General features: G+C 45.4%; 1 protein-coding gene across 7 annotated transcripts; it reads left to right on the plus strand.

Moving 5' to 3' along the window:
- The first annotated feature begins 709 nt into the window (after positions 1-709).
- Positions 710-24,073, plus strand: CD19 (CD19 molecule). Of its 7 annotated transcripts, none has more exons than XM_083471917.1 (17): positions 710-876; positions 4,869-5,118; positions 6,328-6,437; positions 7,249-7,548; positions 8,930-9,037; positions 10,210-10,255; positions 11,935-12,011; positions 12,890-13,000; positions 15,771-15,827; positions 16,435-16,494; positions 19,224-19,301; positions 19,387-19,455; positions 20,193-20,261; positions 21,414-21,482; positions 21,597-21,686; positions 22,280-22,360; positions 22,820-24,073. In XM_083471917.1, exons 1-17 carry the CDS (start codon positions 867-869, stop codon positions 22,900-22,902), a joined length of 1,668 nt encoding a protein of 555 aa, XP_083328043.1. In that variant the 5' UTR covers positions 710-866; the 3' UTR covers positions 22,903-24,073. The 7 variants fall into 7 exon arrangements, with proteins under 7 accessions (XP_083328043.1, XP_083328045.1, XP_083328044.1 ...); XM_083471919.1 differs by lacking the exon at positions 710-876 and adding an exon at positions 1,866-2,088 and having other exon boundaries at positions 4,869-5,114; positions 6,327-6,437; positions 19,224-19,286; XM_083471918.1 differs by lacking the exon at positions 710-876 and adding an exon at positions 1,866-2,088 and having other exon boundaries at positions 5,035-5,114; positions 6,327-6,437.
- The last annotated feature ends 633 nt before the right edge of the window (positions 24,074-24,706 follow it).

Here is a 24,706-nt window from a genome sequence, read left to right on the forward strand (position 1 = left end):
TATGAGATTTTGCAATTTGACTTCTTCAAATTGGGCCCCCACTGGCTAGCCCTGAGTCTCATAGTTGCTAGGCTTGAATGCCCCTGCCCTTGCATGAAGTCTTGGGTTTCGAATTTTGGGAGAGGGGAGACCTCGGCACTGGGGAGATGGCAGGCTGGTGAGGCCCCCTAGATTTAGAGGCCCAAGTTGCCCTGCCCTCACATGAAGTATTGGGTTTGCAATTTTGGGAGAGGGGAGGTTGCCTGCTGGGGAGGGGGCAGGCTGGTGAGGCCCCCTAGATTTAGAGGCCCTAGGATTCAGCCTACTTAGCCTATACATAAATCTGGCACTGGCTATATAAATAGTTCCTCCTTCATGGCCTGGGCAGGCCATCAAGTTTGTTTTTACAAAAGTTATTTTGAACATTTTTTTCAATTCATTATACCAGTACTTGACTAGAGAAACGCATTGGCAAATTCAGAAATGTGTGAATTTCGAAGAATGGTTATGTTTCGGTTCTCGTATTGTTTCAGAAAGTATGAATGAAGGAGGCTTGCCATTAAGTGTGAACTGAACACAATTGCTCCCCTATCCCTACACCAGAACGGAAGTACGATGCAATGGGGAGTCTGATAGTGACTGCCCCCTGACCAAGGGCCAACTACCACCAACAGCCCTTTAGGAAGGAGTCTTATGACTTGCTTTATGTTGATTGTGTTTTGCATGTTCTTAGTTGTTTGCTGGTTTGCTTTGTTTTGCAGTGGCACCGATGTTACCGCTCAGGACTGCTGTGCCCTATTTTGGCACTTGAGGCGAAACAGGAAGTGCAACCCACTTGCCACTTCCATCGTGCGCTTTTATCTTGTGAACTGCCCTGAGACCTTTGGATGAAGAGCGGTATATAAATATAATTTTAAAAATCTTACACATTGTTATAGGAATTCAAATAATAATAAGAAGAAGAAATTTTTATTTGTATCCTGCCCTCCCTGGCCAAAGCCGGGCTGAGAGTGGCTAACAACAGGTAACAATAGCACACTGTACATAAAATCACACAGTCAATTAATTAAAATACATTCTAGAATCAATTCATAATCAAATTAATGGCAGCCACTGGGTTAGAGTTCTATAAATGTTACAGCAGGAGAGAGAGCGTCAGACTGTGCCCTGGCCAAAGGCCTGGCGGAACAGCTCTGTCTTGCAGGCCCTGCGAAAAGATGTCAAGTCCCGCAGGGCCCTAGTCTCTTGTGACAGAGCGTTACACCAGATCAGGGCCACGGCCCAAAAAGCTCTGCTTCTGGTTGAGGCCAATCTAACCTCCCTGTGGCCTGGGATCTCCAAGATGTTTTATTTGAAGTCTGTAAGGTCCTCTGTGGGACATACCAGGAGAGGCAGTCCCGTAGGTACGAGGGTTCTAGGCCGTATAGGGCTTTAAAGGTTAAAACCAGCACCTTAAACTTGATCCTGTATATTTGCTTCTCAATATTCTCTGGCTGGCCTGTTATTTTCTCCCACCGATAGAAAACCTACCTAAGGACTGTATACGGACTCTTGGATACACCATAAGGGGAAAAGGAGCAGTAAGGAGCAGTTTTTTCTTACAACACACATCGTTCAGCAAAATGTCTTAGGGAGACCCTGATATGCTATGTAAGCAGCAACATTTTCTTTATCTATCTAGTGTTTATCTAGTTCCAACTCCTGGCGTTAGGGTGGAGGCCCTGCTGCTTTCTGATGCCTCTTTTTTTTCATCTTGCCACATCCTTCACAAACATTTTGTTTTGCTTTTTAAAACAAAAGCAGTCCTACAGTGCAGGGCCTTCTGTTGCACCTCTTGAGGGAGAAGGTAGCTCTTTGTCTCTCCCCTCCCTCCTTCTCCTCCTCACCCTGCTGGTGCTGCCCGTTCTTGGCTTCCCCGCCCCAATTATTTGTTTTGTTTTAACTGTTGCTTTTGTGGCAGCAGAAATAGATTCTCCTCTCCCCCTCCTTCCTGCCTCGCTTGTGAGAAAGGGACATCCTTCCGTGGAGTGAGGCCTTCTGGGTGAGGTGGAGGAGAAAGGGGCCTGTGACACTACTGCTTGAAGCTCCGCTTTGTTATAAGAATTTAAGGTCTCCAATATATAAATTAAATGTTCATAAAATTACAAGGCAAACACATACCTAAGTATATAAACCATGTGTCTGAAATAGTACAGGAGAGCAATCCTGAAGCCGTTTTGACTCTCCCAAATTGACCTCAAATATTTCTCTGCCAGGAGGAAGGAAATGGGAAAGCCTCTCTCTTTAGGGCGTCTTTGTGTATGAATAGGGGGAGCCTGTGGCTGGATTCAAGTAATTAAAGTATTTACCATCACAAAAGAATGGCCGGACTGCCCAAGTAAAGCAATCAGAGACCATTGTCAGGTATCCTGGCAGACAGGATTTCTGTTGTAGACGGCCTCCTTCTGTGATGTATGTATGATGTTTTTGGGGGTGGTCTTGAGCTATAGGGTGGGCAATTTCAAAACTCTATATAAGGGCTTGCGCACCATTGTTCTGGGACCCTCCTGCCTCCTGCGTGTGGTTGTGAGCACCCTGTTGCAACAGTTTAATAGTGATCAGACTTACTAGCTGCTTTGCTTCTCAATATTCTCTGGTTGACCTCTGTTATTTTCTCCTACTGATAGGGAACCCACTTAAGCACTCTGTACAGGCTCTTAGATACCCCATAAGGGAAAAGGAGCAAGTTTTTTCCTACATCAGCTTGAAATACGTTACAAATCTAAAGTCTTTGGAAATTTAAACTGTTATCTTATTTTCAGCAAGACTTTTAGCTGGTTCAGCTATCAGGCAGGTGGCCCACCAGCGAGGCAAGTAAAGAGGGTGTCAGTTTTGTTTTGTTTGGTTGTTTTTTTTAACAATTTTCACCCCCTGCTCTTATTCCCTGAGACAATGGTCTCATTCGATCTCATGACTGGCCCTGTGACAGTGTGCAAAACCCACAAATACCCACCATTTCGGAGGTGAAAATAGCGAGGAGCTTGTAGCATCTCAGTTGTCATGGAAAAGACCAGGCCAGGGAGCTCCTGCCAAAACTTCCCGAAGAGACCACCAACTGCCTGAAGGAACGTTGTTGTTGTTGTTGTTGTTGTTGTTGGCTGGTGTTCAACTAAGTTTTACTCAGTGTACGTCTGGTTACATGACGTAACTTAGTTATGCTCACTAATTTCAGTGGGTCCTCTGAGTGGAACTCGCTTGAATATCACCCGCCGTGATTATTTCTTTCATCGCCACCGCCAGTAATAGTAACAAGTCACCTTTTGTCACCTTTATTTTTGTTTGGTTTCAGCAAGTTACATTGCAAACTGCCTCAGATATCTAGGGGTAGATAAAGTGTAATTATAAATTGTGGAAAGAAAGAAAGAAAGAAAGAAAGAAAGAAAGAAAGAAAGAAAGAAAGAAGGAAGCCTGGCACAAGCGGTCTAATACTGTAGCTTCTCTTCTTAGTTGCTTCTGTGCTTTACATAGTCTCCCCGCCCTTCCTTTCCTCAGCCCTCAGGGGAGCATGGTGGGAAACTCATGCTCCAGGGACCCCCTTTTCTGCCAAAGCAGCTAGTCATCAAACTACTGCCCCTTTGGGACTGCCTGTTGGGCCTCACTCTGCCTGGCTGCCCAGGGGGATGGATCGGTGTGCAAGTGGGGCTGGCTGCAGGGAGGCGATGGTACCCGCACTGCGTTACCTGTTTTTGCTGTGGCTCGGTTGGTTGGGAGCAGCCACTGGAGTGTCAGGAGAGCTAACCGATGTTGTCCAGGCCACAGGTAGGTCCTGCAGATGGGAGACGATGGCGGAAGGCAAGAAACAGAGGTTGATGGGGATGGGTTTCAGATATAGCGGTGGGCGGGCAGGTGAGGACCACCAAGGTAGCAGTAACAAAGAATGCCTCTGAGGATGTGCAGAATGCTGTTTCCTGACCGCAGCTGGTAGCATCTGGGAATAGTAAGCAGGCAAGCTTCCAGCTGGTAACTGGAAAGGTCCATGGCACCTGAATTTGCTTGTTTCCATCCTCCTTTCCTTTGCTGTTGCGTCTTCCAAATTGAAAGCCTGTGTCATTTATTTAAATCTGCACTATGCAGCACCTAGAAAAGCCTTAGGTGATCATTGTCACCATTTATCACCAGAAGGCTTCAGATCAGAGATTCAGCTGTTAAAGCAAGTAATCAGCTGTGCGGAGCTGTGATATTGCTCATGAGGCTAGGAAAGAGAAAGTTGACATGGCTTGACGTTTGCCAGCATGGGCAACAGAGGTGAGAGGAGAAGGTATTGTTGGTCTGGTGCCTTCATACTTTATGGCTGGGAGATGGGTCCCTGAAGACCTACCTAGTGCCATGAAAACAGTCTTGGGTACTCAGAGGTCTCTTTTTAGACACCTTGGCTTTCAGAGGCAATCAGGGAGAGGACCTGTTTCGATGTTGGCATCTTGCTCATGAAACACCCTGCCAAGGAAATCTACCTGGTACCTTCACAGCTGAGTTTTAGGTGGGAGGTTAAGGCCTTGCCATTTGCCTGAACTCTGATTCACTTAATGAGCTTGAATGAAAGGTTGGACTATGATGGCACAGGTATACTTGTACTTGGCCCTAAATGCTATTTTACCAGCTGCTTCTTTTCCTATTTAAATGACTGTTTTGCTTGTTGTTTTATTGCTGCTTTAAGATTTTTAAGAATTAATTTTCACTGTCTTAAAAGCTTGCTGCTGCTATGCATGTTTTAGCTGGCTGTATATTAAAGATGGCGGTTGTTTGCTCAAACTGTACGCTTATCACTTTGGAAACGTTTTAAGTTGAAAAGTGTGTAAGAAAGGAATAATAAAAAAAAATGAAATGCTTGATGTTTTCCTCCCAAATCCCAGAGACCCAGGCGGTTCTTCTGCCCTGCACATTTAACCACACACTGGCTTCTGACGATTTGAATCTGACTTGGCTTGGTCCGTCTGGGAAGGAACTCTCGTATGTGCATGTCAAGTATAACCACTCAGAGGCAAATCTGGGTGAAAAGTGGCGTCTGTTCATTTACAGCATCTCTAGGCAAGATGGTATATGGTTTACCTGCAGCTGGAATGGCATCTCAGGAAAGATCCACACACTCACATGGACAGGTGAGTAGGTATGGTGAGGGGAAATTAAACTGAGTTGCATATTGTCTTTCTGGTGCCTACTGAAGACCTTCCTCTACCAATAAGCCTTTTAAACAGAGATCTTTCCCAGTCTATATCTGAATTGGAATGGTTTTTAGATACAGTGGTATTTTAATTGTTTTATCATGGAGCATTTGCTGCCCTGGGGTGCTTGGGAAGGAAGTTGTGGGATATTAAATCAATCAATTAATAATCAATAATGCTACTAATAATAATGGCGAACCAACCTAACTTGCACTTTCTGAAACAATTCATGAGCTGAAACACAACCTTCCTTTGAAATTTACACTTCTCAGAATATCACAATACTTTTCTCCAGTCAAGTATTGAGAAGTGTGCATTAAAATGCATGCATTAGTGAAAACAGCATTAAAATTTGCATTATGGTTGGGGATATTGCTTTGCAAAAAATGTACGTGTTAAGAGAAATTTGCTGGTGAGGATTTTTTTAAAAAAATGTGTTTTTTTGTGATGTGGAAATATGGAGAACGAACTTAAGACTGGCAGAATGAGAAACTGAGAGAAACTGAAACTGGCAGATTCACTCATCTCTACCAGTGAGCAGTTAAGATGGCGGTAAAAAGCAGAAACCAAACTCTACAGATACTATTATTATTACCATTGCTGCCACCACTGTAATTTGGAGGATGCATTCACGTATATGCTGCTCTAAGAACTGCCAGGCCCCCATGGCTGACAAACAGTGCAAAAGTCTGTACCTGCTGCAGTTGCTCATTTACTTGGCACAGAACCCCTGAATGCTATGCTGGAGAAACTGGTACAATTGGAGGTTCTGTGACACACAATCAGTGGCGTAGCGTGGGGGGTGCAGGGGGGTCCGGCGGCACCGGGCACAACATCTGGGGGTTAGGGTTAGGGGGCGCAAATTCACGGGTTAGGGGGCGCAAATTACTTGCCTTGCCTTGCCCCGGGTGCTGACAACCCACGCTACGCCACTGCACACAATCACACTACACGGAGGGAGGGGAGCTGCAGCCCTCTAGACAAAGTGGTGTTGGGACCTGTAACTGGAAGCAAGATGGGCTGGTTCAGCCAGAATGAGCACAGCATAATGTGGGGGGGTAGGGGTGGGGTAGACAAGAGTGGGCAGGGCAGATTGTCTGGGCTGAGAAACAATGGGCTGGGTTGCTCATCTGGGTCTGTTTACTACAGGTGATGATGATGATGGTGATAAAGACCCTGAGGACATTGAAGAGGAAGTGAAAGACAGCATGAGAGATGCCGGTTCGGGTAGTAACAGCAGCTTTTATCCACCACAAGCCTGTGAGATCACATCCAAGTTGTATTTCTACATTTCACTAGGAAATTGGGCGAGGGGTGGATTACTCCTTCCCCCACCTCATAAAGGCTTGGTGGGCTGTGGCTAAAGTACACCTACATTTGTGAGGAAGGACTTCCGGGACTGTACATTTTAAGGCTTTTTTCCTGTCTGGTTCCTGGTAGTTTTACTGTACTTGGTAGCCCTTCAAATTAAGGGCAAAAAGCTGGTGGGCGGGGTGTGACAGGGAGGAAACTTTTTGCCTGGCACCTTTCAATGGGTCAATATTAACTTCAGTGAGAGTGGATAGGAAGCAGTTAGTGTGTAGCTTGCTCTGTCAGTTCCTTCTCAGATCTGGACCAAGGAATGCCCCATGGCTCTCCATGTAGTTCCACATCCTGTTGGAATTCGGGAGTCCCCACCCCGCTCAAAGACTCAGATGGTTTTCTTCCTCTCTGATTAGTGGCATCCAGGGCCTTGCATTCCTTCGATTGGTCCTTACAAGCCTAATAGCAGACGTGCCGCTGTGTGGCTCTCTCCCAATGTTTCACAAGCTGCTGTTGGGTAATGCCGGATGCTTTTCAGCTGAAGGATTTTGCAAAACCCAAGATGATGGCATCTGGGCAGACATATTCAATTTACATATTGCTTCCTTTAAAATGTATCGCTAAGGCTTACCCCTCTGCATATTTTTTTTTTTTTAGTCAGAATTTAAAAATCTTTTTTGAAATTTTGGAAAACATCAGCCGTTAAAAAATATTTTAAAATTGCAGAAAACTGTGTTTCAGCTCAACTTCTCACTACCGTCTTCCGTAGGGCGCCAGGCTGCCTCCCCACATCCTACAAATGGTATGGAATCTTTTCCTTGTGATGCCCCAATACCCAGGAACTGGACTAATGGGACTCTCCTCTGGATTCAGCACGATTCAATGGGAAAAAGGACTGTGCTGGTGACCGTGTCGCTGTGGCGCTCCATCACTAACCACTGGCTGTTGATGAGGACCAATGACATCATTCTGATGCTGCCATCGGTGACATCCACAGATGCTGGGAACTACACCTGTCAGTGGAAGGATCAGGCCCGCCATTTTCAGCTGGAGGTGGCAGCAAAGCCAGGTGGGTGAAGGCGAACAGGGGGACAAGTTTGTATGCATTTGAAATGTAGATCATCTTTGCAAAGTCCAAATCTCCAGTTTCAGATCTGAAATGTTTCTAAATTTTAATTTTTCCAGTGCAAGGTTGATGTTTTTAAAAAGAAATACCACTATGGAATATTTATTTTGAAATATGGGGGCGGCAGGATCTAAATACATACACACACACATACATAAACAAATAGGAAGCCTCGAAGGGCTCGCCCACACTTCCCTTTTGTCCGTTGAGTTCTTCAGTTTGTTCCGTGATTTCCAGGCATGGGTCCGAGAGGTTTTTCTTTTGTCCCACCGCTTCCCCCAGGAAAACTCTGTTTACTACTGGATGTAAATCAAATGTCAATCTGCAGAAAACCCAACTGATGTTTGTTCTGATTCAGCAGTAAACAGTGAGTTTTCCTGGGGGAAGTGGCAGGACAAAAGAAAAACGTCTCGGACCCATGCCTGGAAATCATGGGACAAACCCAAGTGTGGATGAGCCCCAAGTTCTGCAGTGGGAAAAGATCTGCAACCAAAATAAATAATAATTCCATATTTGCACACTTAAGGTAAAGGTAAAGGGACCCCTGACTATTAGGTCCAGTCGTGACCGACTCTGGGGTTGAGGTGCTCATCTCGCTTTATTGGCCAAGGGAGCCGGCGTACAGCTTCCGGGTCATGTGGCCAGCATGACTAAGCCACTTCTGGCGAACCAGGGCAGTGCAAGGAAACGCCGTTTACCTTCCCGCCGGAGTGGTACCTATTTATCTGCTTGCACTTTAACGTGCTTTTGAACTGCTAGGTTGGCAGGAGCAGGGACCGAGCAACGGGAGCTCACCCCATTGCGGGGATTCGAACTGCCAACCTTCTGATCGGCAAGTCCTAGGCTCTGTGGTTTAACCCACAGCACCACCCGCGTCCCTTATTTGCACACTTACTAGTTTACAAACCCTTCTTCCCTCTGGTGTGCGCAGCAATGTGCCGTTGCAACTTGAAACACAGTGGTGGGACAGGGGGAATGGCATTGCTGTGTTTTAGTCATTGATGCTTCCTGCAACACATGTATGTATTACCTAAGAACAGAGCTAGCCTGCTTCATGCTTTAGAAATACCATATTTCCTTGAATGTAATGCGCACCTTTTTTGGACAAATTATGTCACGAAAATTAGGGTGCACATTAGATTTGATGGTGCATTCGATTCACGTAAATATGGTATTGGTTCTATCCATCTACAGATTTAAACTGGCAGTTGAATCAATTGAAACTCATAGGATGAATCACTAAAATTGAGTTGCAGCCATAATAAAGACATGCATATAAACAGAGATTCCAGTTAATTGTTTTCTTTCTTCCTTCCCCCACAAGCTGCTTGGCTACAATTAGGAGCCCAACACTGGATAATCTGGACTGCGGCCTTGGTACATATGATTGCCTGCCTTGGTTGCCTTTTCTGTTTTCTGTGGCTCCGGCGAGGTAAGTACAGGAACAAAGGCAAGATCAAGCACAGAAGGGGGTGGCCAAATTCTTCTGGCAACTCATCTTCCTGGTCTTGTAGCTTAACAGTAATTCTTCCGATGTAAATACATATCCTGCCCTTTTAAGCAGCATGTTAACCCAACATTAACTTCATGCTGAGAGGGTTTGCCCTGGAAAGGGGCTGAGGAACTAAATGCAGAATGGTTGCTGTGGCAGATGTCATTACAATGAGCGACTTGTAAAAGGATTGTGTGGCGGCAGATTGTGATATACGACTCTTGTGTGATTGTTAATATTTTGTTAATCTGAAATGAAATTTGAATTGTCTTTTTTAAAAAAAGAACAGCAACAGCAACATAATAGAGCAAGAATGGGGAGCCTGCCCCCATGTCTCCAAACCTCCCTTGTCTGCCTAGCCTCTTCCTAACAACAACACACATCCCCTCCTTTCTCTAGGCCCTATTGAGTTTCCTCCTGACAAACTGACCAGATAAAATCGGGGTGGCTAGTCTGTAGCCAGTATCTGGCCCCTGAAAAGGATTCTTGTGCTCCCCAGATTTATCATTTTAAAATAAATAAACTATTGAGCACTCTTACATGTCCCTCACTGTATTCTCCCAATTCTATTTGTTTGTTTGTTTAAAAAATGTTCTTACTGACTGGTCCCATAAACCCCTTACTGTGATGCCAAAGGTTTTTTTTTGTGGCTCCCCTCCCTGCTTTGTCTATTTTCTTAAATCTTCTTCTTCTTCTTCTTCTTCTTCTTCTTCTTCTTCTTCTTCTTCTTCTTCTTCTTCTTCTTCTTCTTCTTCAACTGAATTTAGTAATTAATAATACAGTGATTTAAAACACTGTAGAATTATGTGACAGGAAAGACAGCATTGAGAAAGGGCGCTAACCATAGGTCAACGCAGTCCTCAAGCCAAAAAAAGTTAGGCACCTCTGGTAAAACACCTACACTGTTTATTAGCAGCCTAAAACTAGTAGCTCCCTTTGAATAATATTTGCAAACAGCAGTTCAGCTACAGTAAAATAAGAGCTCTCCAGTGACAACCCAGGTATTTAGCCTATCTGATGTTATTAATGTAGACCAATATGCCACAGTGGCTGCACGGGAAATGATTTTTATTATTATTTAATGCGTTCCCGTTCTATCCTTCTCATTTCAGCCATTCGTGTTCGTAGGCAGATGAAGCTGAAGGGTCCTGTCCGGAGGTAAGTAGTGCTGTACGGAAGAGTGCAAGAGCATTAGTAGGCAGACCATGGGTAATAAATAACCTGTGTAGGGAGAATTTGGGAGGGTGGTCTCTATCCCCACAAGACAGCACTGGAGAAGAGGGGATCTCTAGCTAACCCCTGTGGAACCAGAGGGGGGATGTGGGGTATGGGAAGAATAAACCAGGGCTGGATTAAGACCTTTAGAGGCCCCGAACCCTGAAAAGATTATGGTGCTCCCCTGTGTTATTCAAAATGAAAGCAAATACTAAACCATAAAATAAAAAATTAAACAAAACAAAACATATATTGCAACACATCGCAGGATCTGATTTCATCGCATCATTTCCATCTACTTTAGTAGGGTGCCCCCTGGTTTAGGTTGGGATAAGTCATAAAAAGAGAACAGGGAAACAGGGAGAGTATGTAAGTGGAGTGTAAGGAAGTCCAACAAAGTTCTGTTTTCTCGCATGAGGACTACTTCAATGTTTTATTGAAATATAAAATGTCAATTTCTTTAAAAACAAACAAACTAACTAAAAACACCAAATTTCTTTTGTGTTTGTGTGTGTGTCCCTGCTTTGCTGGTACCCTAAATGCATGCCTAGGCTGTAAGGTTACCAGATTTATTTCAATGAATCCGGGGACACTTTTCAACTTCAATGGATTTTCTATGGGGACTTATTTGTAAATCCGAGGACTGTCCCCAGGAAACGGGGACGTCTGGTAGCCTTCACCTAGGGATTTTATCCACGCTTGCATTTCCTCAGCTCTTTCTAGGCATGATCTGTGATTTAAAGCTCCTTGTTCGAGCGCCCTTTCTGTTGTTGTTGTTGCTCTGGAGCAAATGGATGTTTGCTCCGAGTTTCAAAGAGCGGGGTTTTGTAGGGAAAACGCGGGGCAAAAACAAACAAAGACACAAAATGCCCAAACACAGAGCGTTAAAGTGCAGAGTTTTGCCTGGAAAGAGTGAAGAAGTCCTTAGTCTGCCTATTGGGTAATCTGGTACTGGACTAAGCATCTCTGGGAAGCTGGGATGGGAGGTGGCAAATTCTGTCTGAGGGTAATGGGCATTTGAAACCTTGGGTACATCTCTTGCATTGGTTGTGGTACCACCTACTTTGCAGATATATTTTTATTCTGGGCCTTTTCCTTACCCATCAACAGACTTCCCATGGCCCAGTAGTTCCGTCTGGTAATTGTAGACTCCAGACTTAATATGTTGTGTTTGTTTCGGGGGTGGCTTTGGAAGGTTAATGTTTATTACTTCACTTGCTTCTTGCTTCAGTGTGTGAAAGCCAGCTGTGCTGCATTTGGGGACCCTTTTGCTCATTCTGCAATGTGGGGGCTCTGGACATTTGCCCTGAGTCCTACCCGGATGGTACCACTGCCATGTCCAGCCATTTTTGCCACCAGATGTTCCACTGGGCTCTCCATGGGGTGATCAGACTTCCATGGGGATCTCAGCTGCATTCCTAGCACATTGATGGTGGTACCTAACAATCTTTTCCAAGTGAAGTTCACAGAATCTGGTGCAAAGCCTGTGTTGTCAGTTTATACATTTGCTGCATGTTCGTGGTTTATATCCTGCCTTTGGGCCCAGTAAGGATTTTTGAGGCAACATGCATTGAATTCAGAGTTTGGTGCCGTTCATTATTTTATGGTTCTGTGGTTTCCAGAAGGTATTTCTGTGCCAAGAGGAACAGGCCACGTGCCTCCAATGGGGTTCTGGTGGGACCCTCAGCAAATGAAGATGGTGAGTTAATGAGTTAATGACTTACTACCCTAACTCCGCCCCCTTCATTCCTTGAGCATCTGGGCTGGAATCTGTCTTCTTGTGAGGGAAAGTAGAAGTGGCGCCAGGTTCCAGAACAACATTCTTTGACTTTTTTATCATTGTTTATTTATTTTTCCAATACATAGTTATAAAAATCCATATATATCTCCATATACAGAGATTTCTCTGAATCTCATGACTTCCACCCCCCCCTCGAGCTCCATTTTAAACATTTAAAACTGCATCTTCTTCCAAACTGTTAACTTATATCAATCCATATTGTCCATGGTAATGGTTACACTACAAGTGAAATCAAAATCCTGCCAGTGTTTCCATCTGCTTAAAGTGGTCTCTTAGATAACTTATAATCCCCCCCCCCATTCTTTTGTAAAGTTTTTGTCCTCTTGGTTCCTGAGTTTTCCAGTCAGCTTTGCCATTTCGGCATAGTGCAACAGCTTGGTTTGCCAATCCTCTCTGGTAGGGACTTTGTCTTCTTTCCATCTCTGGGCTAGTAGCATCCGAGCGGCTGTTGTTCCGTACATAAAAAGTCTTTTCTGGTCCTTTGGGGTGTCTTTGACTTATTTATTAATTGCTACTACTGTTGAGAGACCTGGTTAACCCAGAGATGGCCAGGAATAGCAATTGAGAAACTGGTGGTACCCTAAACTAACAGTTTTATTACGACCAAAACATTTTGTTCACAAGAGTCTGCTTCAGTTGAGATTGATGTGCATTATGTTAGTCTTGGGAGGCAGCAGGCTTTACATGGCTACCTCTGTAAGTTGTTACCTGGGTGGGTGGGTGGGTGGGAATTGTATCTAAATGCAGCTTGTGTTTTTACCCTCACCCTCCCACAGTCTGTGAGCGGGTGGATGCCTACGAGAATGTGTTGCCAGACGGGGGTCCAAGGCGTGGCTGTCAGCTGCTTCAGAAAGGAAAGATCCTACCCAATACCACCAACATGGAAGGTACCGTATGTTTGGGGCGGGGGAAGGGGTGGAAGGTTGTTTGTAGTTAGAGGAGAAACAGAATTATGAAGGAGAACATTTGCATAAAGTGCATAGATCATGGAATGGCTATTAGGGGATGGGGAAATCATTTAGTTCCGTTCATATCTGCATGAGAATCTACCTAACCTGCACTCTCTGAAACATCACATAAACCAGAATGCAGTATATGTGGTTTGAAATATGCATTTCTCTGAATTTTGCAGTAAAGTCCCCAACTAAACAAATGTGTGCAAAATGTGTGTATTAGAGGAAAGAAGACATCAAGATGCATATATCTGTGAAAAAGGTGTATATTAGGAAAAATGCCTACTAAATTACTAATGAATTTACAGGAGGGCTTTAAAAAAGGAAATTCACAAACTGATGCAGAAGTGCAGCAAAATGAGCCTAAGACTGGAAAAAAAGGGAAAACAAAATCAACAGATTTGTTCATTCCTGGTGGTGATACTGAATAATATCACAGGGCAAATCTAAAAGTGTTGTTTACAATGAGAATTTATTTCCCCCTTGATTAAAGAATGTACTTTTGTGACTGTACTAGATTGCCCTTCACCAACTTGGTGTCTTCCAAATATTTAGACTACACGCTCTCATCAACCCCCTAGGGTGATCTAAAATGCACAAAAATGCATTCTTTAATCAAGGGAGGAATGGTTATGTTTTGATTTGCATAATGTTTCAGAAAGTGCAGGCTTGATAGATTTGGGTGTAAATGCATAGTGAATCAAATTTCTCCTAATTGTGAGTGGAAGTCAGAACACAGGAGACAGAATAGGAGCCAAATTACATTGAAGCTTGATACGGGTTTTCTTCAGTTACGCATAAAGCAGGGATGGGGTGGGGTCTTATTTAAAGCAGAAAATGTTTGTGCACGCAGGGGATTCTCATGGGGCCAAAATGACAAGAGGGGAGGCTTCAGCACCTCCCACCCACATACCCCATTCACGCTTCAAATCCCACATCAGTGCTTAACATCTGATAGGAGCAAATGTATTTTTAAAAAAAACAGGCCTGCCACCATCATGCATAATTTGGTACAGTGGGTTCAGGGCAAGAAGCTAGTGTCACTAAGGTCACTGCAAGGAGTTCAAGCATAGCAGGAGTGAAACAAATGGAGGTGTTTTCAGACACGAGGCTTAAACAGAAATGGCTCCAAGCATGAGGCCATCTGAGGTGGAAGATTTGGGTGCCATTAAATAGGGCCGAATGGTGCAGGCAGATGTGGTCCACAGAGCATCGTATACTCAAATCTTCTCATGAGCCCCTTTGAAATGAACATTGTCCTTCACTTGTTAGATGTGTTCTGGAGGTTTTTGAACATTTACATGCAAATTTCCTGTAACTGCGAGGGAAAAGTACAGCCTTAGTTACCGCAAGTGTGGAAAAAAACCCCACCTGTGGGAAGCCTTCTCAAAATGCAGAAGTTTTAGCACAGGAAACACATAGAACTGTTTGAAGAGAAAGGAAAAGGACTCACTTCCTCCTCATTTAAGATGAAGATTGCCATGGTGAGCATCTTGCCGCTGCCTGTAGTGTGCAAGGGGCAGGACTTAGAGGCTTTGCACACACACAATATGCAGTTTGGGAAAAGAGCCAGCCCACAGCAGCACCAAGCTGAGCTCTTGGTGGCAGGGGTGGCAGTGTGCGCAGCAAGCTCTACATGCTGCCCCAAAGTGGGGCACAATGCATGGCTGCACAACTGGCCCCAGCAGCTTGAGGCTCTTTCACAGCATCCCACAGCTGTGACGCTGTGTTGCTCACTTTCACATTCAGAGCACAGTTTTGCAAGGGGGTGGTTGTGGGTGGAAGAGGGAAGGAACTTTGGTCCAATTCACAGAAATAGCAGATGATGCAGTAACCCCCCTCCTGGACTGTTCTGCTTCATACCATCTCATGGTTGAATGAATGCCCGTCAGGGAGGAAAACCCTGCACACATATAATTAGCATAACGGGTGGGAAGCTAATGCTAGAGCTCTTCTCCCTGCCAGGCTAGTTGTCTATGTGCAGGGATGTTGTCACCACCACCCACTTAATCAGATTTAATAATGCAATCCCCACTTGCAATTTGAAGTGGCACACTTGAGGAACAGGTTTTTACCACCTCATCCAAGCCTTTGTCTTACCATGCTGGCGAAGCAGCACCCAACAGTATTGAAACCTACCCATCACCCAGTGTCATCAGTTAATTGGCAGGTGGCCATTATTTGGAAGAAATAGTTTTGCAGGCTAGGGTTAAACCACAGAGCCTAGGGCTTGCCGATCAGAAGGTTGGCGGTTCGAATCCCCGCGGCGGGGTGAGCTCCCGTTGCTCGGTCCCTGCTCCTGCCAACCTAGCAGTTCGAAAGCACGTCAGAGTGCAAGTAGATAAATAGGTACCACTCTGGCGGGAAGGTAAACGGTGTTTCCGTGTGCTGCTCTGGTTCGCTAGAAGCAGTTTAACCATGCTGGCCACATGACCCGGAAGCTGTACGCTGGCTCCCTCGGCCAATAAAGCGAGATGAGCGCTGCAACCCCAGAGTCGGCCACGACTGGTCCTAATGGTCAGGGGTCCCTTTACCTTTACCTTTAGTTTTGCAGGCTGAGACTGGCCTACAGACTGGAGATTAGTTACCTGTCCTAAACACTTATGGAGTCTACTAGAAGAGTGCAGTGATTTCAGACCAGTAAGATGAGTACAGTAATATCGGTTTTTATGTACATCTCTCTCTCCCTCCTCTTACTCACCAGATGAAGATGAAGAAGAATATGAACATCCAGACAGTGAAATAGAGCTCAAGTCAGATGGTATGTGGTGTGGGGGCATTGGGATGAACTTGTGTGACTGCCGTGCGTTGCGGTCAACTGGGTGCCCAACAAACCCTTTGCTGATTAACTCAGATGGGCTGAATAAATATGGCAGAGGCTACAGGTAGCTTACTTACTATGTGCATGGTAGGAAACAGCATGCTGCTTGAGAGGGACAGCATAAGAGGATGGAAAAAGCAGAGGGGCTGCTACAGATCCACATCCTTCTGCACTTGCCGTGATACACACAGGGAGAGTGCAGATTGTAGGCATGGGTATGGAACTCAGAAACAGCATAGACCCCTGAGCCTGTTTGTGACACCCACTTAGCTATAACAGGTCCCCCATACGCTGCACTGTATCAGGGAACTTGGGCCAGCTAGAGCGTATGACGCACAACCCAAAGAAGCAGAGGAGTCACAGTCATTGAGTGACTGATGGTTACTGGGTGCTGGGTGACTGGAAGCAAAGTGGGTTGGTGGAGTGGGAGAAAGCACAGCATAAAATTTGGGAGGACACAACATAAATTGGGGTATGGGAGAGAACAGGGCACAGTAGGCAGAGAGAATGGGTGGGCCTAGTCATCCAAATATTTTTTTTGCTTCAGATGATGACAACTACGAGAACACCCAGGAAGAAGTGAAGCAGGGAGATGCGGCTTTGAATGGTAAACATTCCTTTCCTTACTTTCAGCTCACCAGTCTCCCACATTTTATGAGCAAATGGAGATAGACGAAACCTTTCAGCATCTCAGGGAGGTGAGGAGGACTCTCTGTACAGCTGCCCAAGCATGCTAGCCTTTGTTGGCGGGGGAGACTGTAGTGATTTGTAGAGTTGCTTCATAATGTAATGGAGTTTTATTGAGAATTAGGTGGTGTGTGTGAGAGAGAAATGCCCAGTGAGGAAGACCTGGAATAAATAAATCCTGGATTTCAGAGGCGGGAAAGCAGACTGATCACAGGAGCACTACCTTGGGAGTCCTTTCTCAGTGCAGAGAGGAAACCGTATCTCCCTGAATGGGCAGCTCATTCTGGACTGTAACAGGCAGAAGGAGCGTCATGGCCTGGGTGGAAAGGGGGTTGATTTGGGAAAGGCCCAGATTAAGAGGTCTGGTGGGCTGCAGTGGCAGAGGAAGGGAGTGTGGGGGTGCGGGACGCCCCGGGTGTCATCACTGAGGGGGGGTTTTGACAAAATAACAAAAATATTAGTTGTTAATAATAATAATAATTAGTAAGGCTCATGAAAACTTTTTAGTTCAGTCAACAATGCAGCAAAATACAGCTGGCACCAGGCGCCACACCGCAGGGCCAGCACTTACCACGGGGCCTGCAGCGTGCCCGAGCCACGCGTCTCTCTTGGGAGTGACATAGTAGCTTAGGCGCCTGCAGGCTCCACACTGCCTGAAGTGGCAGCGTGGAGCTTGCGTCTGCCCTCTGGCTCTCCCTCAGCTGCCCTACAGCTGAGGAAGAGGCTGTGGAGAGGCCCTGCCCCCATGGGCTGCTCCCCCCCCCCCCCGGCTGCAGGCTGCACGGGCCAGACCTGGCACCCAAGCAGCTAGCTACACCACTGGTGAGCTGGATTAGTTGGAGGTCTGGTCCCCATATCTGATCTAGTATTAATAATTATTTATGCTAATAATGATTTATTATTTATACCCCACCCATGTGACTGGGTTTCCTAGGACTTAAGAGTTGGGAGCTGTGTGGTGGTGACTGTGTGACGTCAAATTTCCCTTCTGTATAAAGATGTGGAAGAGGCCAGAATGGGTGGCTACTGTGCATTTCCACAGTTCAGGAGAAATATATCTCTCTAATATATCTTTCGAGCAATTGCATCCCACCCCGCCCCCCATCCAAATACATACTGGTTCCAAGTATATAATTCTCACTTTAAAGATATTGAGCGTTGGTGAGATGCTCAAATGAGTCCACTAACAGTATGTGAACCACAGCAACCCCATAGGCCTTGTTTCATAAACTGCCCTATAATAAATCAGACCATCAGCCTACCTCAGCCTTTGCCATAACACAGAGGCAGAGCATTTGCTTCCCAAGCAGAAGGCCCTGGGTTTAATCTCCAGGCAAGGCTGGGTGAGACCCCCTGCATGAAACACTGCCAATCAGTGTAGATAATACTGAACTAGATGGACCAATGATCTGACGCAGTGTAAGGCAGCTTCCTATGTTCTTGTTCCAGCTTATTGCCCTGCAGATGGTTAGGACTTCACCTTCCATCAGTTGGCCAGTGATGGGGGATGTAGTCCAAAGCATCTGAGGGTCAACAGATTGGCAAAAGCTGGTGTATCCCTAGACACTGCAGTGTGACAGGGCAACGGCACTTTCCCCCCTGGCGCCATTGGGCCCGCCCTCACTTAAATATAGTGCACCCACCTCACAGAACACCAATTCCACGAATTCCCACAAACTATTCCAGATTATCTTGTGGGGGACTTGTGTGAGGGGAAAATTTGGAGTCTCAGGCAGGATTTGATCAAATAAACAAAGATTTTATTTAACAAAGGAAGTTTATGGCACAAGTGGGTAAAACATAGGATACTTCAGATTATAATGTTACTTCACTTCAGTGCTTTCTCAGTTGCTGCATAGCTGTTGCTGCTTAATACTTTGGTTCTTAAACAAGGTGTACATCCTGTCAATTACACACCCCTTAGACAACCTTACTCCTGAGGTACTCCAAGTAACAGACTCAAGGGATCACCACACCCCTCTTAACTGCTTTGGGAGTCTTCTCTTTTCATAGAAGAATCTCTCCCCTCTTGATTGGAATGAGACCTAAGTAGACTCTTTCTGTCCAGCTTCTACTTCTCCTGGCTCAGCCTCAGCCTCCCAGTTAATTCCTGGCCTATTACTCTTACAGGACACCACACACTGTCCTTCACCCTAAGCTCAGAGACTACTTTCTCCAGCTTGTGATATATTCCTCAGAGTGGATGTTTCTACCCAGAACCAACTCTCTCTCCTCTCACTCTCTATCTCCCTTCCTCTCAACCTATTCTACCAACCTCTATCCCAACCTACAAACTGTCTCTCAAAATCTTCTCCTTTTCAACTCCCCCTCCTGGAACCCCAGCCAACCATAAACTGCCATTCGTTAACCATTTGCTAGCAGGGAAAAGGAAAAAGAAAACACTCGGTGAACCAACCTGCCCAGCAAAAATAAACTTTTCCATCACATGCAGCAGCCAGCAGGAGCTCTCTAGGCTTTCAAGAAGAGGTTCTTCCCAGACATGTTGCTGTCTTGGGAGTCTCTTTAAAGTGAAGGTTTCAGCAACTGAACCTGGGGGTTTCTGCATGTGACACATGTGTGAAGCTATGGTTCTCCTTTCCCCACATGCCAGACTTCATTAAGCAACAGCCGCTGTTCTTCCATCCACAGATGTATCGCTTTATGAAAACAGAAAGGACGAGACCAAGTCTGGCTCCCAGAAGTGGGGCTCAGGTATTTGGAAGTGCGGTGAGCTATCCGTGTGGGGTGAGGGGTGGGTCATGTCAGTCTGTTAACCTGATCTTCTCACCAACATCTTGCTTTTGACCCACAGCTGACCCATTGTATGCAAACAATACTCAGCAGTCCGTGAAGAACCTGGTCCAAGATCCACTTGCTGAAGGTGCGGGATCTGGGTGTGGAAGCAGAGACAGGGGCAGCCAGCTCACAAACACACAAACACGTTTGTGTGTGTGTGTGAATGAAAAAGAAGACCAACTGTTTAGAAAATCCAGTATCCTTCATTCAAGATACACTCTTCCTTAAATGAGGCTGTCTGTACAATTCCTGAATTATTCAATATATTGATCAGAACCTGGAAATACTGGGGACTGAAGCTGGAACCTTCCAAATGCAAAGCTGAGTCTCTAATCTGCTGCTGAGTTATAAACAGCTTCGTTTCTTAATTTCAGAAGTGTAAGGATAAACTGAGCGTGTATCTCAAAATGTGTTGGGAGAGCAGAACAACCACACTTCCCTTGTAACTGTGTAATCTGGGAAGTTGGTGCTAACTTGCAGAATTTTGCTGAGAAATGTGGAAGGGCACATGATTGCCGCAGTAGCATTTCCTCCATTGACTCAGCAGACTGCTCTTGTGCTTGATTACTGCTTGCCATGGCCACCCCTTTTAGCCATCTTGCCTGTAGTAACTGTAATCCAAGTGATACCAGCCACGGGGACACTATGAACCATCTCCCTTCCCTTCCTTTCTAGCACGGTTGTTGCCCTGAGTAAAAGCTGCCTGGGAGGATTTGGAGAGTTTGCCCCATTAAATAACACCCTCAGTATATTTGCAAGCACAACCCACTGCCATTCAATTCCTCTGGTGACGTTCAGTCTTTCTGTGTTTCCCCCTCACAGATAGTGAAAACTATGAGAACTTGGAAGAAGAGGTTTCTGTTTCCCCTGGTGCAGCCCGACTTATAGCAGGTACTGAGGCCGGGCTCAGAGCAGCTAACATCATAAAAACAACACAATAAGCATAAAACAGACATCAATTAATTACCGTATTTTTTGCTCTATAAGACTCATTTTTCCCCTCCTAAAAAGTAAGGGGAAATGTGTGTGCGTCTTATGGCGCGAATGCAGTCTGCGCAGCTATCCCAGAAGCCAGAACAGCAAGAGGGATTGCTGCTTTCACTGCGCAGCGATCCCTCTTGCTGTTCTGGCTTCTGAGATTCAGAATATCTTTTTCCTTGTTTTCCTCCTCCAAAAACTAGGTGCGTCTTGTGGTCTGGTGCGTCTTATAGAGCAAAAAATACGGTAAAATACATCTTAATACATACATACATACAGTGTATGGTGTTCTTCTGCCTATCTATGTTTAACAAAGACCTACCTGTGAGCTGGATGTCCAAGTGGGTCTTGGACTAGGTTCTGAAGTTGCTAGTCTCTGACACATTTTTTTTTACCTTTTTAAACTGCTTAATATGAAGCATGATTCTAAGTACATTTACTCTGCTGCTCCAGAGAAGTGGACACGGAGCAATGGATCCAAACTACAAGAAAGAAGATTCCACCTAAACATTAGGAAGAACTTCCTGACAGTAAGAGCTGTTTGACAGTGGAATTTGCTGCCCAGGAGTGTGGTGGAGTCTCCTACTTTGGAGGTCTTTAAGCAGAGGCTTGACAACCATATGTCAGGAGTGCTCTGATGGTGTTTCCTGCTTGGCAGGGGGTTGGACTCGATGGTCCTTGTGGTCTCTTCCAACTCTATGATTCTATGATTCTATTCATAAATAAGGCCTTCTGAGTTCAATGGGGTTTACTTTTTCAAAGCAGGTATGCATAGGGCTGCAGCATTAAGATAACTATGCTTCTGCATAAAGTTAAGAGTGAAAAGCAAATACAAAATAAGAAAATAGCTGACCATTTGCCAGTGGTATTGATTTTTTCAGAGTTTCCTTGTTGGACTGTCAGCATTGTTTGGGGACTACATCGCCCCAGTTCAAACAGAGTGTAGCAATTCCAAATGGGGCTTGATCAATGCTGAATACATGGGCACAAATGACAGGGTAACAGTACTTCTGTAGAGGCAACCTGATATGACACTGGCCTTTGGTATCTCTCTCTGTCCCCCAGACTTACGCAGGCAGCTGGCCCTAGACCCCCATGTGGACAAGCAGGATGGATGCAGTGAGACATCTACAGGTAAGCATTAAAAAATAGTTGCTCCTGCTAGTTAAACTACAGCTCTGATTAGCTGCCATCCTACTTGGCATAATTTATTCAGCCCCGCTTGTGGCATTTCTGCTGCCCCTTCAGGCTCCCAGTCCTATGAAGAGATGAATGGGTCCTTGTGCCCCACTTCAAGCAAGCTTCTCCACTTTCATTCCAACATAAGCAACGAGGAAGGTGAGTGCCATTTCCAATAATGCCCCAGAATGCCCCAATAATAATCTCTGGGGCGCTGTGGGAAATTCAAAATGCTGATTCACAGTCACATGCCACGCAACCCTGGCAAGCATCAGTTCCAATGGGACAGAACTCCTGTGAGCAACTTAAGAGGGAAATAGAATCTAGCAGTTTGGAAAGGAAAACTCCCAGGATCTCCAGACAGGGTTAGCATCAGGGTAGGAGAGCTGATGCCCAAGTTTTCCAGCTTTGTTCTTTCTTGTATTCAATGCTGTTGGTCAGTAGACGTTAGGAACGACCTCTGAGGATTGTTCCTCCAAGCGAAATGGGAGATGCCATTTTCTAATCCCTATTATACCAGTTGATTAGAGCGGCTGGGCACATGACGGGAAGAAATCCAGCAGGTCAAGTTTTCCTAATCATTCTCCTTATAAATTAGGGAAAGCTACATCTGTTGGGTTTTTTATAGTCAGTCTTTTAAAAAAATGTTTGGCCAACAGTGAGGCCAATTATCCTTAGTCCCATAGGCCCCTGTTTAAGGAACTGGAATTCAGGGTCGCTTCATCTCTGACCAGCCCCCCTGCTCCTTGCAGATGCCGATTCCTATGAGAATATGGAGAGCCCCAACAGTGTCAGTTCGCGGAAGGAAGGCAACATGGATTCATGTGGAGAAGGTAGGTGGATGGGAGTAGAGGATTGTGCTCTAGGAGAGTTGGGACACTTTCACTAGGCATTGCCCATGCACTTTCAAGCTGTCTTTCCATCCACAGGTCTAGAAGCTTGTATTTATATAAGGGGCGTTTTTTTCAGCCAGACCTCACTGTAACTCAGTTCCGGCACCTCTCAGGTGGGTGCCATAGCCATTATAAGAGAACAAGGGAGGTGTTCATGGTGAGTTCTGGCACCTCTTTTTCTAGAAAAATAGCTGTGTGTGTGTGTGTGTGTGTGTGTGTGTGCGCGCACACACACACACACACACACGCACACTCAAATAGAAGTTGAGACTCTCAAATTGCTGGCTTCAATAATAGCAACTTCCACGTTTGCACAGAATTCATACAAGAAGTCCTGCTCAGATTTAGACCAGGACCCAGGATTTATCTAACCTCTGCTTTCCTTTGTTTCTTTCACAGGCACTGCCTTTGGTCTCCCACGGCAACATCACTCCATACCTTTCGGGGTTGATCTTAGAGGGGGGATGCTGTGTTCAGACTAGAACGAGCCAAGGCGTTGGGGAGGCGGGCTCAAGAGCTCGAACCTTCGGCAATTCCTTTCCTCTCTCAGCCAGGACGCAATGTTTCTACCCAGAAACCGAGACCACACAAACTATTCTTCTCGTCTTGGCACTCCGGATCCTCTGGGAGTGAGGGGTGCTTCCAGAATGCTAGAAGAGGGGGTCCAGAGATCGGATTCCAGGGTTTGATCTCCAGGACTAGGAGCAGAATGGAGTCCTACACACCTGAAATGGAAGCAGAAAGACTGAGCTGAAGATATGCAAGCACATTTTTTTAAAGAGTTGAAAGTAAAGAGAAGCCATTTCTAGTGGAAGAAACACACCTTTCTTTTGTTCCACAATTATTACCTCCAGCCAAACTTTGAAATAATACAAAAGCTGATTTTGTTGGTGTTCTAGAGTGGTTAGGCTGATGTGGATCTGCACACACACATTTTTAGCCAGATGTAGATATTTCCTCAGAGACTCAAGCTCTGGCGCAATTAGTCCTTCTCTCCAGAAACCAGTTGTGCAAAGTCCTGACTGTTAAGCCCTTGTGACAATCATGAAGGTACCTCCTTCCTTTCAACCCAACTGGCTGTGCAGAGTGCTGATTGGCTGACCCCTACAATGATTACAAAACCACACTCTCTTACCCTTGTCAAGCTGTCCAATGCATCATCTGTTTGCGACTTGGCGTATTGGTCAGGAATAGTCTAACATTTCAAAATTCTGTAAGCAGTGCCTATCCATATGGCTCCATTTTTTATTATTATTGCACACTATTACAATGGATGTTGCCCCAGAGCAGAAAAAAGACACTGCTACCTATATAGGTAGTTCCACCAGAGCAGAAAACAAGACACTGTCACCTATATCTGAATGTAGCCTTCCATGGACAAAAGTGGAACGAGCACATACAATGAGCAACCTCTCTTTCAAACCACCTTCAGCTGTGGGGCGGGGGTACACACAATTGTCTGTTTCTAGCCTTAATTCACCATTGATTTCATTGTGAGTTGATGCATACTTGTATTTTCATATGGGGAAAGGTAGGCATTGTCGGGGGTGGGTACTTTGTGTCTCACACGATGTCTCACACAGCCTACCATCTTACTTTGCCATTTCTCCTGCTGCCATATCCTGTAAAATAAAACTGAAATTCTATAATAAACTTCAGTATTGTGGGCTCTCTGTTGCTTCCCACATCTGTTTTACCTAATGTGAAATGGGCCTGCTCCCGAGGTTTTTTCTTTGCCCTTGAGCAGGAAGAGGGAAAGAAGGAGCTCATAATTCTGTTTTGCTCTTACAACATACAAAAAAGAAGACAACAATTCCCTTGAAAATGTACAAAGCCATTTCCCTTGCCTGTATTAAACAGCTGAGATGAGAGGGAGGGCTTTCCAGGACAAAGCTTGCTACTTCTTACGAGGTAGCACCTCTAATACAGGGCCAGCCCACCTATGAGGCAAAATGAGGCGACCACCTCAGGTGGCAGAATCCACAGGAGGCAGTGATAAATTAAAACAGTTGCTGCCACCATTGAAGCCAGACAAGTACTCAAGGAGCCCCACTGATGCAGGGAAAGGCCTGGGGGTCTCTCAAAATTTGGAAGCTGGCAGTGGTTGCGCTGTTGTTTCTTTTAAAAAGAAAAAACAAAATGGAGACTGACAGGGAACTGCACATGGTCATTGCTCTCCTGCTATGGAATGCTATAAGAATGACAGCAACAAAGAAGCTGGCAGCACCTTAAATATGAAAGAAATTGGTTGTGCATCAAGCCTATGCTGAGTTGCAGATATGGTGG

The sequence above is a fragment of the Podarcis liolepis genome (genome assembly GCF_965112155.1).
Source record: "Podarcis liolepis genome assembly, chromosome: 13".
Taxonomy (NCBI): Eukaryota; Metazoa; Chordata; class Lepidosauria; order Squamata; family Lacertidae; genus Podarcis; species Podarcis liolepis.

What these genes read in the sequence shown, in the direction of transcription:
- CD19 (XM_083471913.1), top strand. Translation starts at nt 3,639, where the DNA reads ATGGATCGGTGTGCAAGTGGGGCTGGCTGCAGGGAGGCGATGGTACCC. An exon ending in ACACTCACATGGACAGGTGA is followed by an intron (nt 5,119 to 6,327) that starts GTAGGTATGGTG and finishes GTTTACTACAGG; the next exon opens with TGATGATGATGATGGTGATA. An exon ending in CAACATAAGCAACGAGGAAG is followed by an intron (nt 21,687 to 22,279) that starts GTGAGTGCCATT and finishes TGCTCCTTGCAG; the next exon opens with ATGCCGATTCCTATGAGAAT.